We start from the raw sequence: 14152 nt of genomic DNA, 5'->3' as shown, positions 1-14152 counted from the left end.
TTTTAAAAAATGAGATAATAAATCAAAATTGTAAAAATGATATTTTACAACAATTCAAATGATCACATACTAAATAAATGTATGTGATGCATTTTATTTTTTTAATAGCACCGCCAGGGGAAGCCAGAACAATTTCCGGTTGAATCAAGACAGTCGAAAATGGCTTCGAAAGCTAAAATTCCCATTCTCTCAACGGCTGGTGCCGTCCCTATCAAGAATGATAAAGGTAAGAGTGAAGATTAGCTTTAAATGTGAATTTCTACAAAAGATAATTTAAATAGTTATTGATATTTGTTAAAACCACGCAATCGCGTTTGATTTCTTACAGGCTTCAGAAACTGACAGAATTATAGAATTCTTTTAAAAAATTATTATTGAGCAGAAGAAACATTTAATTTCAGTTTACCATTTAGGTGTATTACTAGTAAAAGATTTAGGAGAGATGAAGCATTAAGAGAAGAGAGGGCCAGAAATAAGATTGTTTATTTCAATGCTACTGTATAAGAACCTATCCATTCTGCAACTGTTTTGTCATTTGCTCTGTTTTGTTTTCCCTTTTGTTTTTAGGGGAACTCACAATGGAGAAAGTCAAGGTCACCCGTTATGTTACGGGCAAACGGCCAGACTATGCACCAGATAGTAGTAGCGACGAGGAAGATGAATTTGGAATCAAAGCTAGAACAGCTGCACAAACAGCAGTTGATACGGAAGAGAAGGATGAGGATGATGAGGTGCGAGATCACCGCCTTCGTCGTCTACAGTATCGAGAAAGAGGAGCAGAGAGTGAAGAGGATGAGGAGGACAGGTCAGTTAAAAGAGGAATACATGGGAAGTGGGTGTGGATGAGGCTACAGCCTGAACTTTTACTTAGGAACTGTTTGACATCAACTTAATTTTTCAGCTTGTCTTGTTAAATTTTCTTCAAGGTATTAAGTGTTGACCAATCATTTAGCTAAATAAAAAGAGCATTATGACATGGGGCTGAAATTTCATCCTCCCGGCGTGATGTTATTTCGGCCCATGGTCTCTACTGTTCTCACTTCTCACTAAGTATCATGCTTGAACAAAGAAGCTATTACTGAGCCATTATACATAGGTCTACAGTTGTTACTTTGCTAGTTATCACTCTCCATATCATAGGATAACATGTCAAAATTGTAGTCATAATATAAATTGGTTTTTGCCCAAAATCAGCTTAATCACTGCTGGTTTCATAGCAAAACATTGTTTTATTCTGTTGTTTGCTAGGTTTGATTGAACTACTTGCATTTATGTTAATAGATTTTTTAGTTTTAAATGAAAAGCAATAATTATTTTTTGACTTGATGATATAATCTGGAATTTTTTTTCTTTTGTGAATTCTAGGGTATCTAGGCATCGCCGGCAGGTGGTGGAGCCAGAAATTTTAGCAGAAGCATCTGATGATGAGGCAAAAGTGGGGCGTGAGGATAAGGGCAGTGAGGATGAGGAGGAAGAAGAAGAACTTGATGAGGAGGTAATTAATGTGGCAGTGTGTAAATAGAAAATACAAAATATCTTCATTAATCCCTATCAGGAAAGTGTTTTCTCTGCTATCAGCAACGTAAGAACATAACTTTACATAAAAGATAACACAAGCTTATAAAAGGAACATAAACAGATTAAATCCAATTCATTAAGCTGGCAGTTTTTTCACAAGTTTTTAAAAATCTGTACACATTCATGTTGCCTCTTAAAATAGGAAAACCCATGTTTATAAATGGACATTCTGAAAAGGGGGCAAACTGTCCATCTGCATTCATGTGTGTCCTCACCATCAGTCTATTTTATATCCTGTATGTAGGAGGTAATGTAGCAGTTGGTATGTAGGGGATAATATAGTTCTGTTTTACAAAGTAGTTGTGTAAAGTGATGTGTTTATAGCAACCGCTTTAAAATGAGGGTATTGTAAAAAATTTTAATCTTTATATTTTTAAATAGATGCTAGGCTATGTGGATAAAAATTAACAACCATTTGAGTCTGAGAACTGACAGAAATGCGATGACGGAATATTTGTTACTCCCCTGAATCTTGTTTAGGAGAATTGTTGGTTGTGGCTATGGTGTGCAAGTAGTGTCATTTTGCTGACATCCCATTCATTTTCTTGTGGAGTGTGATATCCATTTTCTTGGTCCTTTAATTATAGGAAATTGAGAGGCGACGAGCCATCAGGAGGCAGAGGGCTATACAGAGGAGAGACGAAGAGGTAAGAATTGTTGCTTTGTAATGATGATAATGTCTTTTAATTCTTTTAAAATAATAATGATGATAATTGGATTTTTAAAGTACATTTTCCCATGTGGATACAAGCTGTATAAACTAAGCATCAGCACACAAAAAAAGTGCATGGAGGAAGGAGATGACATAGTGATCAAGAAGAAATAAAGAATAGGTATTTTATTTTATACAAAGAAATGTTATATTTTATGAAATATACAGAGTTGTAAACTTAAAAGGAGCCTGCCTCTATAATACATTGGGAAAAAAGCGACCTACTTGTATAATTGTAGCTTGAATGGTCTGAATAAATATTTAGTTGCTAAATTTTGTTAAAGTCTGCATAGATACTTTTTCTGATTAGGACTTATTTTGGTATTGCTTGTTTGTGTGTAAATTTCAGGAAGTGATGGATGTTGAGGAGGAGAAATCAGAAGGCGAAACAGAGGAAGAGTCTTCTGAGTATGAGGAATATTCTGACTCTGAAGAAGAGACTGGACCCAGGCTGAAACCTGTGTTTGTCAGAAAGTAAGGCAGGGATTCTTCAGCATATGAAATAGTGATCACATTTATGCAAGATTGACTTCTGACATACTGTCCTTCCTTTGGCACTATAGAGCTAGAGAAAACACCACCCTATGGCAACAGAATTTGAAAATTATCATAAATGATGTAAATGTAGCAGGGTGGTTACCAGAATAAGCTGTTTTTAAATTGTATTGCTTTGAAACATGAAATTGTTTTTGCTTGTCCTCTTGAAGCCTATATTCATTAAATCTGTGAGATGCTTGATTTTTCCACTGCAGGAAGGAGCGCATCACTATCCAAGAGCGAGAACGGGAAGAACAGCGGCAGAAGGAGCTGGAGGCAGAGGCCAAGAAACTAGCTGAGGAAAGACGAAAGCAAACATTACGGGTAAGCTTATTTAGCATCTTTAAGTGCAGTTTAGTAGTCTATAATGCACAACTCACTCTTAGCATATCACATCACTGTGTGGGAACATTTTGGCCAGTAGGGTAGTGTTACCAAAAAAAACCAAACTGTGTCACACCGAGCGAAAATAAATGAAAATGCAAGGAAAGAACCTGTTGGTACATTTACCAATCGTTCTACTATGGATTACTTCCCTTTGAAATCTGAAAAAGTCAGCTAATCAGGTATTTGAATGTAGGTAATGATTCAGTTGATAAAGTGCCATGTTTTTGATAGTACCGGATTTTATCAGTTTGACATGGATTTGTACTCCAATAACCTAAAATAACAATTAAATAGTAACCTTTAAATTCTAATGTATATTAAATATGCGTTTGTGTTTGATTCCCCTTGGATGCAATCGTTTCTCCCATAGAATAGAATAGATACCACATGGTGCAATCATTTCCCTATGGATGCAATTGATTCCCCATGGGTGCAAGCATTTCCCCATATGAAGTGATGGATTCCTCATGGGTGTAAGCGTTTCCCCATATGCACTTTATGTTTGCATGTATTTTGTAAATAATTTTTTGTGAATTTCTATTTTGTGACCTACTTCCTAAAGATGAGCTGTCCTATTCCATACAGTTACCATCTTTCTTTTGAATTTAGTACAAGAAGACAAAAACTAAATTTCTTTTAAAAAAAATTACACCATGTTGAATGTTTGAAAAAGTTCTTTAAAACGGTGTGTCATCAATGGTTATCTTTATTATAATAGGTATGAATATTTAAACACTACTGGCCAAGTGGTCGATTGCGGCCATTTGAGACATCCATAGCGAACTGTAGCAAGATGCCCAGAATTAGTTAACATTATCTGTATCTATTTAAATTCATGGCTTTGCCTTTAGATCCATTGGCATTTCTTTGCAGTAGAGTATCAGACACGCCAGACCATAAACTGTTGTTCATCAGTTCGCATAGAGATATAAGACATAGCAGACTGATAACATAACATATGTATTATTATTGAGATTGAGAAACTGAGAATCTGCATTGTGTTCAGCAGTTAGCATGGAAATATAAAACTGATAACATTATGAGTATATTTTTATAACAGATTAAGAAACTGATAACCTGTATTGTGTTGATCAGTTAGCATGGAAATGTGAGACATAGCAGATTGATAACATGAGTATATATTTATTTTATGTGTTCATCAGTTAGCAGAGATGGAGTTACGGAAGGAGATGCAGGATGAGAGGGAGATTGAGGACATGCTTAATGATGTCAACACTGATGATGAAAATGATGAGGAGGAGTATGAAGCCTGGAAAGTAAGGGAGCTGAAGCGAATCAAGCGTGACAGGGAAGAGAGAGAAGCGTAAGTAGTCTATGTGATCGTTTTTTTTGTTTTGTTTTGTTTGGTTTTTCTTTTTTTATTATTTTCTTTTGTTGTTGTTGTTTTGTTTGTTTTTTTTATTTCATACATACCTTTTTGTCAAGACACTGACATGGAGTTTACAGATCTGTCTTTTTTTTATTATTTTCCTCCTGTGACATATTAAGCTATTAAAAATGCAAGAGCAGATAACTCTTATGCCTTTTTCGTTTCTAAAGCTAGATTAGCGTTCATAGAAGTATTTAGATTGTATATGAGTATGGGTAGGGGAGAAGGAACAAACATGGGGGCTTTGGAAAATTGGTGTGGTTGGACAGAAGAATGTGACAAGAAGAATAAAATACTGCTGCTACTCTAGAGATGGAGGAAAATGCTTTTGTTCTACTTCCTTGCGTTGTCTCTTGTACATGAGCAGGGTTGACTAATGTCCTGTTTCATCAATTTGATCAAAAACTTTTGACTTTCTTAGTTAAACAGAGAAGTTGTAGCAGAGAAGTTGTAGTGTGCTGGTAGAAATTACAGAGTTATGGCAGAATTGTGTGTGTTGAAACACCATGGAATAAATTAATTGCAAAATATACTTCTCATTTCAGCATTGAAAAGGAGAAGATGGAACTTGATCGTGTAAGAAACATGACAGAAGAAGAGCGCCGGCAAGAGTTCAAGGTTAACCCCAAACAGATTACTAATAAAGTGCCAAAAGGAAAGTACAAGTTTCTGCAGAAGTACTATCACCGTGGTGCATTTTTTCTGGTAAGAATAGCAAGCAGAAGAGTAATTGCTTGTTTAAATGTTCTCCCCATTATTTGCTTTTTCCTTCTAACCAGTCATTGAGAAGAATAACCAGCATGTATCTTGTAGTTAAGATCAAATATCACATCATTTTGCAGGAAATGAGTATTCACATGTTTATCTATAAGTTCCAAGATAGTATTTAATTTCAGGGCTTATACAACCTCCTGGGAGACAATTTTATTTGTAAACATCTTTGGTTATGTTAACTGTTGCAGGACAGGGACGAAAATGTATTCAAGCAAGATTTCTCTCAGCCTACTTTGGACGATCATTTTGACAAGACAATTCTTCCCAAAGTCATGCAAGTGAGTGTAGATTTTTATTTGTTTGTAATCTTTTTGTTCCTATTCACCCTCAGTGGTGCATAGGGTCCCAACAATACCACGCCATTGGATCCAGTTCTGGTTTGCTGCCTAAATCCATTTTACATAACCTGCTTGTTGCATAAAATTGTGTAAAACTAGTGTTCACCATAAATAGCTTATTTGCCAGCATGTTACTAATGCAACTGTTCTGTGGAAAACAGGTCAAGAACTTTGGCCGCTCTGGGCGTACTAAGTATACTCATCTGCTGGATCAGGACACAACACAGTTTGACTCACCATGGATTGCTGACACACAACAGAACCTTAACTTTCACACATCAAAAGGAGGTGGCACCAAACAAGTCTTTGAACGACCAAGTACTAAATCTGTGCAGAAGTGAGAAGACAAGGAAAAAATATAGTGTGTGTATGTGTGTGTGTGCATCAGTGTGTGCATGGGGGTAAGGGTTTGGGGAAGAGGCTTGAAGCGAGTGTTTATATTGCAAAAAAGTGGCTTAATATTTGCATCTACATTGTGTATGCAAGAAATTGTGAGTTTGTACAGAAAAAGACATGCTTGTGTGGGAGAAGTAGTTTCCTATTTGAGAACAGTTTGTTCACCCAGGTGTTTAACTCCTGCCACTGTAATCTCCAAGAAACTTTGAAAAAGAATGGCTTTACAAGAAATTTTAAGAAGGCTAAATTCCAGATCTTGCAAACATTTGCCATGTTGCAGTCACCAAAAGTCACTTGGGACTGAAGGCATCAAGGTTGTTTTTGTTTTTTAACTTGTTCAGGATGTTTGTTCATCTTAATTGCTAATGGTCATCAGAATGATGACCTGTCAAGATAAAGGAGGGCCTGGGCAGCTGTGTGGGTGTGTGTAATGTATCATTAGATGAAGATCCTTCATTGTATGAATGTCAGCAAAGGCAGTTTAGGAGAATCATGTTCATAACAGTTTCTTTTCTGGGTTTTTCAATATATCATTTTAAGGGTTTTTTTTTTTTTTTAATGATATGAAGGGGATGGGAGTATTAAGGAGAAGGTGTCATATATATTCTCAGTTTAAATATAGCTATTTATGACATTTTCAGACTATTGAAGGAGTATAAAATCTGTGGTATCTCTATTGAACATTGTCATAGTTGAATTACATTTGTGTTTAATAAATGGTTTGAAATGTTTCTCTTTTGTGTAAAATTAGTTCAAGTTATAAGCATGGTATGAGGTGAATAAGGTAGATAAGGTAAAAGACCTCAGACTTTGCAAACTGAGACTTGTGCACTCCACTGACAGTCATGGTTCCTGTCTTTATCTTTCATTTCTAATTGTTCACACAGTGAACAAAACTAGGAGCCAGGCTATGCCCAATGGAAAGATGCCGATATAAACACATTTGTTCAAAGTTTATGTGATTTTCAAAGATTTAGGATCAGCATATACATGCCATCATGGGCTGTTGCCACTTGTGCAGATGGTTCTTTGTGTGTGTTGGATAAATGCCAGGTGATTTTATGAGTTAAAGCCAGCCTACCATGACAAAAAGCTAGGTTAAAATTAAGAGATTACTGATGTGACCATTGAAAAGCTGCCTCAAAACCTTCTTTGAGATGGCAGTTGTCTCTAAAATGGACAGCTGTTGGAAAATTTGACTGGTAGTCCTGCACATCTGGTAGTGCTGGTAGTCCTGCACATCTTATCATATTTTTTTCCCCCAATACTGCTTTAAAAATATTCATGCAAGAGTAGTACAGTTTAAAGTTTATTACAATTCCTTCATAGATAGATGCCAAACATTCTGAAAATGCATATACGATGCTTTCACCCATCACTGATAAAAATTTGAGATATGATTGCAAAGTGCACCAACCCCATTTAATGCTCCTGCAGTTTAAATGTTATTCATTCAACAAAAAGTTACGATGGTAATGTACACATTCATTCAATGAAAAGAGCTGATGGTAACATTTTAATGTAATAAAGTTTCTTGGGATTAAAATTGCAATAAATTGATCTCTACATGTACATCTGTATCAAAATTATTCACATTTTCATATCAAACATTTGTTTACAACTGGCTGTAATAAAATTCCTCAACGTGTCAACCTTTCAACATAATATGGTAAATAGACACCAGTCTGGTAAAGGTGCAAAGTAAATTTGTTTAGAAGGAATTACTTTTTGTTGCCCCAATCCAAGAACTTCGCAGAAGAATTTGTGGCAATGAAGATGCTGCAGACCTTACTGTGGTCGTTTTTTGAGTCCACAAACCTGCAATAAAACCAGTTTTAAAATTTATCACTTTGCTGTCTAGCTTGAAACATTTTAGTTTGTCACGTATCATAAATAATTGCCACCAATTATAAATGATTAGATATTTAGACTTTATCAGCAGCATGCTGAGCTGCACTAAATTGTGGTACATTCTGCAATGTTTTGGTTTTGTCATCCACTTTCTTTCAACCCATTTCAATATTTCAACACGATTCCTAGCTATGAACCAACAGTACAGCTTCCTTGGAGGTAATCGTATACCAGGAGTAAATTTGTGATCATCTAGAATTCTAGATCAGGGGTGGGGAATGTCTGACCAGTGGGCTGTATACAGCCTGCGAAACCATTTGATCCTGCCCAGCCTGACCAACAATTGCAGACAAGACTAAATGTTTGAGCTTTTTTTTCATAGCAACGTAATTTCTATTAAGTAAATTACAATAACTTAAATTTTTAAGGATAAGTTACCCATGTCCATTACAGGATAGATAGGATATGATGGGACAGACGTTTGCCTTTTGTCAACAGCTCGCAGCCTCTATGGACGATTTTCAATAATTATTCATGCATTTGACCTTCATCCCAAGTTGATAGCAAACTTCCAGTTTGATATTGGCTGCTGATAACTGTAGTGCTCTTCAACTCTTACACTAATATAATGATCGTCGACATTGCTGTGTACCTCAGGGATGAAGGCCAATCTGCAACCTAAACAAAGAGATACCACACCCCTGCACCAGATGCTGACATTATTGGTCAGCTTGAGGTTTGTTTTTCTTGCTGCCAGTCCAGCACTACTGCCCCCAGGAAGACTGATGAGATATTTTTTTAAAAAAAGGTATAGGTCATCCCTAACCTTTTCAGATTGTTGGTTACACCTCACAATAAGGACAACCACAACCTTTTCAGAGCCAGCTTTAAAAACATTAGTTTTCTTCATGTCGGATGAATATCTGCATTAATCAGTCAAAAATGTGCTTTTCCTGAAATACTTTCTCAACATAAGCCACAGCTAGTTTTTCCACCTTTTAAGTCAGTTTGTATTTTACCACAAATCTGGAAAAAAGAACTTGCGTATGTTGACTGTGCCTGTCTTGCCTTTATTGTTTACTTGTATACATGCAGTTCACATTGTCAATCTCTTTTAAATATTAAAATATAAAATCAGTTTTGATATTTAAATTTGTCTGTAGGTATATTGTTACTTCACATAACATTCTACCTTTCTTGCCTTTGTTTAGTCAGTTTTGCACAGGTCCTCTTTAAAATAATAATATATGCATATAAATCTAAAAATGCCAGTGTCAATAAATAACTGGTTCAGGTTTTCCTCTTCATGTACTTGGGCCAAGTAAAGCAAAGAAAACATTGCCATAGCCCCTACAGTTGACTTTAATCCCCAGGAATACAGGAGGAAATAAGTTAATGTAAATCCTTTCCCAACAAATCTTGGAGGCACATGGCCGCGCTTATTTGTGCACACAGAACATGTTTGCTCCATCAGTCGTTTCCATGAGGAGGTTCCCAAGCCGCCATGATGTACCCCAGGCTCGGCACTACACCTGCTGTGGAAGGACTTAGTATCGGAAAAACTGCGGAGAACCATCTCGAAACACCACGTAAGGAGCGTGAGAAGAGAAGGTTTCGCCCAGCGCTGAGGGATAGCTTATGTAACCATCGAGGTAGAGATCCGTGGCTGCAGAAGGAGGGAACTGAGCTGTCGCTGGATGCTGGTGGTGGAGGAAGAAGGAGGGAGAGGAAGGAGGAAGGGCAGAGCCACGGAGAGCGTCCAAAAGATGTTCGCCTGTCAGCAGAGGCTGGGGATACATGACTGGAGGGTAACCGTGGTCAGCAGCAACGGAGCCGGCAGAGGATGCTCCCCCCGTGCGAGGAGGACGCCACAAGATGACGGCTTGTTGCACGGCGTCAGCAGGAAGCCCGCGGTCCGTCAGTCGTGTGCGCAGGCCGTCAGATGGCGACTCGTGAGCAGACCCACGACACGCGTGGCATGAGCCGCACGCAAGCACGTCCGCCGCAACTGCGGGAAAGAGATCGGGGTGGAGGTACTGCTGCAGGGGGGCTGGACGCGGACCACATGCAGCAGCAGCAGCGGGGCCACAATGCTCCTCGCGAGGCCTCGCGACTGAGAAGCGCTGCGGTGAGGAATGGTGGCCGTGGGGCAGCAGGAGGGGCTGCGGTGTGGCAGCGTGGAGATGCTGGTAGTGATGAGACAGGTGTGTGCTGAATGTCGGGCACTGTAAGGCAGCAGCAGCCGCCACCGGCCGCCCAGAGCCATGTGAGCGGGCGTGAGCTGGAAGGTTGTACACGTGCACCGAAGGCGAATGCACGTGCAGAGTCTGGGAGCACAGTGAGCAGCAGGCCGCTGATGCCTCGCACTGGGCGAGACTTCTCGAGTTTGTTGCACTTTCTGCCTGGCACCTGCTGACGTGCGGCGTGTCTGAGAGGACCTGCTGCTGCTGCTGTTGTTGCACTGGATTCTGCGGACTGTCTAGGTGGGAGTTTCCGACGCTTCTGGCTGGCGAGGGAGAAGGATGCGTGGCGCACTGCACGCTCGCGTAGGCGCGGAGGCTGTGGAATCCGACGGCCTGTCCAGCCGCAGTGTACGCCACCTGAGCAAGTGGCTGAGGTCCTTGTGGCCTGCCAAGGTCCTGAGTGACGTCAAGTCCGACCTCGAGGCAGCCAGCTGAGCCTTCACGCTTGACTGCATTGCAGTCTGGATCGATGATGGCGACGTTAACGGGGACTGGCCCCTTGGTTGGCGGACTGGGAGGACCTTGATTGTGGGAAGAAATTTTCTGAATATCCAGTCTGGTCTCAGCTCTGGCCGTTGCTGGGGATGTAGCTGTGAGAGACCCGCGATTCATTCCAGAGGCGGAACTGTTGATGAGGTCTGGCTGCGTGCTGATTGTGGACCACAGAGTAGTCGACACCGACATCGGAGTGTTCTCCTCTTTGTTGCAACTTTGAACAGGACTCAGGCTTTCGGCCGCGACAGGTGGCAGTGCTGTTGTGGAGACTTGACAGGGACGAAAAGGTTCCTGTGGTGCCGGCGTTGACACACACATGACGTGGCGTTCCTGGACACTGCACAGCAATGTTGGGAGAGAGCTTGGAGATACCGTCGCCATGGCTACAGACTTTGACAGCGCCTGCTGATCGTCGGCGTCCATCGACGACAATCTGTTCATTGCATCGTCTCGAGGGCTATGACCTGTACCGGTATCGCCTGCTCCGGGGTCTTGTTGAAGTCCGCTACAAGCGGAACGATCTACTCCCCCAGCTTCGCCTTCTGGACTGTCTTCGCAACCTTCGCCCCCGAGCTGCGATGGCGTCCCGGCAGCCACACTCTGGAACACAACAGGTATACACCGGCGTGAGTCCTGGCAGCGGGATGTCGAGGCAAGACTGACGATGGAGTAGGAGACCAGCTCTAACCTCCCCAGACTAACCGTGATCAGCAGCATCCACGTAAGAGCCACGCGCGTGACGAGTGAAGTGATGAATGTGCAGAGGACTGAATCATCCAGATAACCGATTTCAAAGCAGCGATGTCGTCGATGTTGTCGCTCCAGCAAGCTACGTGATTTTCCGTGATTTTAAAAACCAAATAACTGTTCATTGTTGGCTTATTTGATTTTGTTTGGATTAATGTTTAGTTCTCATCTGTAGACAAAGCTCACGATCTCCGTCATATAAACAGCAGGGACAGCAAGTTTAGTGCGTTTTGATAAGTGGTCTTTACAGTACATCAGCTACCGGCAGACGCAGACCCAAATTTAAAACAAAAGTGGGTTAAAAAAGAAAGTGGAGATGGAAATGAGGAGCAGGAGTAAATGACGATAGACAAATAAAAACCACCTTTGTATTCATTACTATAAGTGACTGCTCCTGTCCAATGTGAAAAAGGAGCAGAATGGGTAGACTGCGACTATCTGTGCTTCTTTTCGCCTAAGATTCGATTCATTGGAGGAAAAAGAAAGTCGGTGTTACCTTTCTGGCTCTCCATCTGACATGAACAATGGTTTGCGACTTTCTCTCTCATCACACACACACGTTCATACACATGTATCACACACGTATACAGCCAGCATCGCATACATATACACGTATACTAACACCACTGTGCTACAGCCACCGGAGTCCTCTTAGGAGACGGTTTCAGAAACCAAAATATAACCACTCACCGCAGTGCAAACATATTTTCAAGTAACTGCATCCATTTCATTACACGGTAATGATGTAAAAATAAACAAAAAAACCATCTGTTGTGAAAAAGGCTATTTGCTCAGATTTGAGGACTGGGTAATCTTGAAAGAATTCACTTTTTGCACTCGGGTGTATTAAAAACTGTGTTTGCATAATCTAATATTGTCTTACAGCACGACATATACTAGTAGTCTGACTCTAGGACAACATAGAATAACATTTTCTGACACCAGTACAACACAGACCAGTGTTGTCTGACCACATCCCACTAAAAAGCGCGCACGTGATGACCTCAGGAGCTGTACAGGAGGTTGTACAATCACAGATGTTGCTGGAGATGCTAAAGGACAGCAGCATGCTTAGGTAAGTATTCGTGACAGGTGACTGCTGCAGGTGCTGGTCCCACAGGTGCTAGAGACAGGTGTGTATGCTGTAAGTGCTGAAGACAACATCAACCTCAAGTCTCACCTTACACACGTTGCTGTCGCCTGGAGCTGATCTGACAGGAACGCCGGTGGCGGACATGTCTGCGACGCGGGTGGTTGCGGACCTGGGGACCTGGCGCTTCTCGATCAGAACCGAAGTCGACAGCTTGGAAGAGGTACACGTGGCACTTGCTATGTCATCTTTGTGTGTACAGAACTGCACGCACGCACAAACACGTTTACCAATCACCGTTTTCGATAGACTTGCAAAACTCTGGATTTATTTTTAGTTTCCAATTATTTTCGAGAACACAACTTAAGATGCTTCAAGTAATATCGAAAATGCTATTTATTGGATATTAGGAGAATAATTGGGAAGCTGGTTATTAAAGCAATTTAAAGTTTTCATCGAAGTAATTTATATTACCCAAGTTTCTAATATCATGTGCTCTAATATCAATACCCATATCCTGTGCCATTATTGAAGTTTTTACATGAAGTGAGATCGTTTCCTTAGAGAATATGTATGGATACAGCCACAAGTATTTTCATTCTAATAAAATCTACTTACTAATTTCTGTGGTCATTCAGGACCAGAGCCAGTCGAGAAGGTATAAACATTCATGGTCATTTGCAAAAGGAGTACCGCCAATAGATTGAGTCGTTTTATTTTTTAATACAGTATTCCTCAGTATGTCACCAAACAGCAACAAGTTCAGACCAGCGAACGTACACTTTTATTTTAAATAATGAGATTAAGATTTTACTATTACCACAAACCTAGAGAACTACTACTGTAAACACTAGCGTGACGTAGAGAAGAGTAGTCATCATTGTTTGTACATCACATCCTACTCAGGGTGAAATCAGCTCAGGTAGAGACTCACCTCGTCGCCGCTATCTACACTCAGTCGGCGGTAAAGCTTCCACAGGTAAATGGCGGCCACGCTGGCCAGGACGCCCCCAGCGATTAACTTGACGTAACGGATGGACATCCCGTCCTTGACCAGCGGCCACGTGGACTCCATCTTCATCTGCAAGTTCTGCGACCACTCGCTGAGGGCAGCTCCCAGGCCAAAGAGCGGAGACACTAGCTTGCCTTGCAGCGTAAAGCCTTCCCTCAGGTCGCCACATCTCTCAGCCGTTTGGGATTGCCTCTCGTGGAGCACATTCCTGGCTGCCATCGGGACATCCGTGTCCATGGAGGTGGACTCCATTACAAAGCACGACGGTTACTGGGGTCTGACAGCTGACCTTAATCACAACGGACGGTGCCGCTTACTGTTGAGGCATTGTGTGTCTGGCGGTACGGGCGAGATGTTCAGGTACAAACCACTGACCCTGACAGGACACCTCCCATGGAGAAGTGCCTTGGTAACGTGCGCTGCCTTGGTAACGGGGGGAAGTGATGCAAAACAAGAAAATCGCGTCACGTAATTACGTCATTTGTCGTGTTTGCCCTTTGCCCTTTTATGTATTCTGTGTGTGCGAGTGTTCGCCTGTATGGTGTGTCACGCTGTATGTACACACTTGTACATAATTATCTTCGGTTGGCGTCTGTCACCAA

General features: G+C 41.0%; 2 protein-coding genes across 2 annotated transcripts; one reads left to right on the top strand and one right to left on the bottom strand.

The window, feature by feature from the left end:
• Positions 1–108: 108 nt before the first annotated feature.
• LOC112559480 (microfibrillar-associated protein 1-like) lies at positions 109–6843 on the top strand. Its single transcript, XM_025230775.1, has 10 exons — positions 109–226; positions 568–805; positions 1366–1495; positions 2166–2225; positions 2640–2764; positions 3043–3151; positions 4378–4538; positions 5150–5309; positions 5567–5656; positions 5878–6843. Exons 1-10 carry the CDS (start codon positions 160–162, stop codon positions 6055–6057), a joined length of 1320 nt encoding a protein of 439 aa, XP_025086560.1. The 5' UTR covers positions 109–159; the 3' UTR covers positions 6058–6843.
• A 2169-nt stretch (positions 6844–9012) lies between these two features.
• Positions 9013–13990, bottom strand: LOC112559478. Its single transcript, XM_025230772.1, has 3 exons — positions 13473–13990; positions 12629–12802; positions 9013–11301 (listed from the first exon to the last, which is right to left on the bottom strand). The coding sequence occupies exons 1-3, from the start codon at positions 13800–13802 to the stop codon at positions 9511–9513; spliced, it is 2295 nt and encodes a 764-aa protein (XP_025086557.1). The 5' UTR covers positions 13803–13990; the 3' UTR covers positions 9013–9510.
• Between the last annotated feature and the right edge of the window lie 162 nt (positions 13991–14152).

This window comes from Pomacea canaliculata, linkage group LG3, assembly GCF_003073045.1.
Source record: "Pomacea canaliculata isolate SZHN2017 linkage group LG3, ASM307304v1, whole genome shotgun sequence".
Classification (NCBI taxonomy): Eukaryota; Metazoa; Mollusca; class Gastropoda; order Architaenioglossa; family Ampullariidae; genus Pomacea; species Pomacea canaliculata.
The sequence above is the reverse complement of the archived record's forward strand: the minus strand, read 5'-3'. Positions and strand labels throughout refer to the sequence as shown.

Coding starts and splice junctions, on each gene's coding strand:
- LOC112559480 (XM_025230775.1), top strand. CDS start 160: ATGGCTTCGAAAGCTAAAATTCCCATTCTCTCAACGGCTGGTGCCGTC. Junction 806..1,365: donor GAAGAGGATGAGGAGGACAG/GTCAGTTAAAAG, acceptor TGTGAATTCTAG/GGTATCTAGGCATCGCCGGC. Junction 5,310..5,566: donor ACCGTGGTGCATTTTTTCTG/GTAAGAATAGCA, acceptor TAACTGTTGCAG/GACAGGGACGAAAATGTATT.
- LOC112559478 (XM_025230772.1), bottom strand. CDS start 13,802: ATGGAGTCCACCTCCATGGACACGGATGTCCCGATGGCAGCCAGGAAT. Junction 12,803..13,472: donor GTGTAGATAGCGGCGACGAG/GTGAGTCTCTAC, acceptor GCGTGCGTGCAG/TTCTGTACACACAAAGATGA. Junction 11,302..12,628: donor GCGACAGCAACGTGTGTAAG/GTGAGACTTGAG, acceptor GTTGTGTTCCAG/AGTGTGGCTGCCGGGACGCC.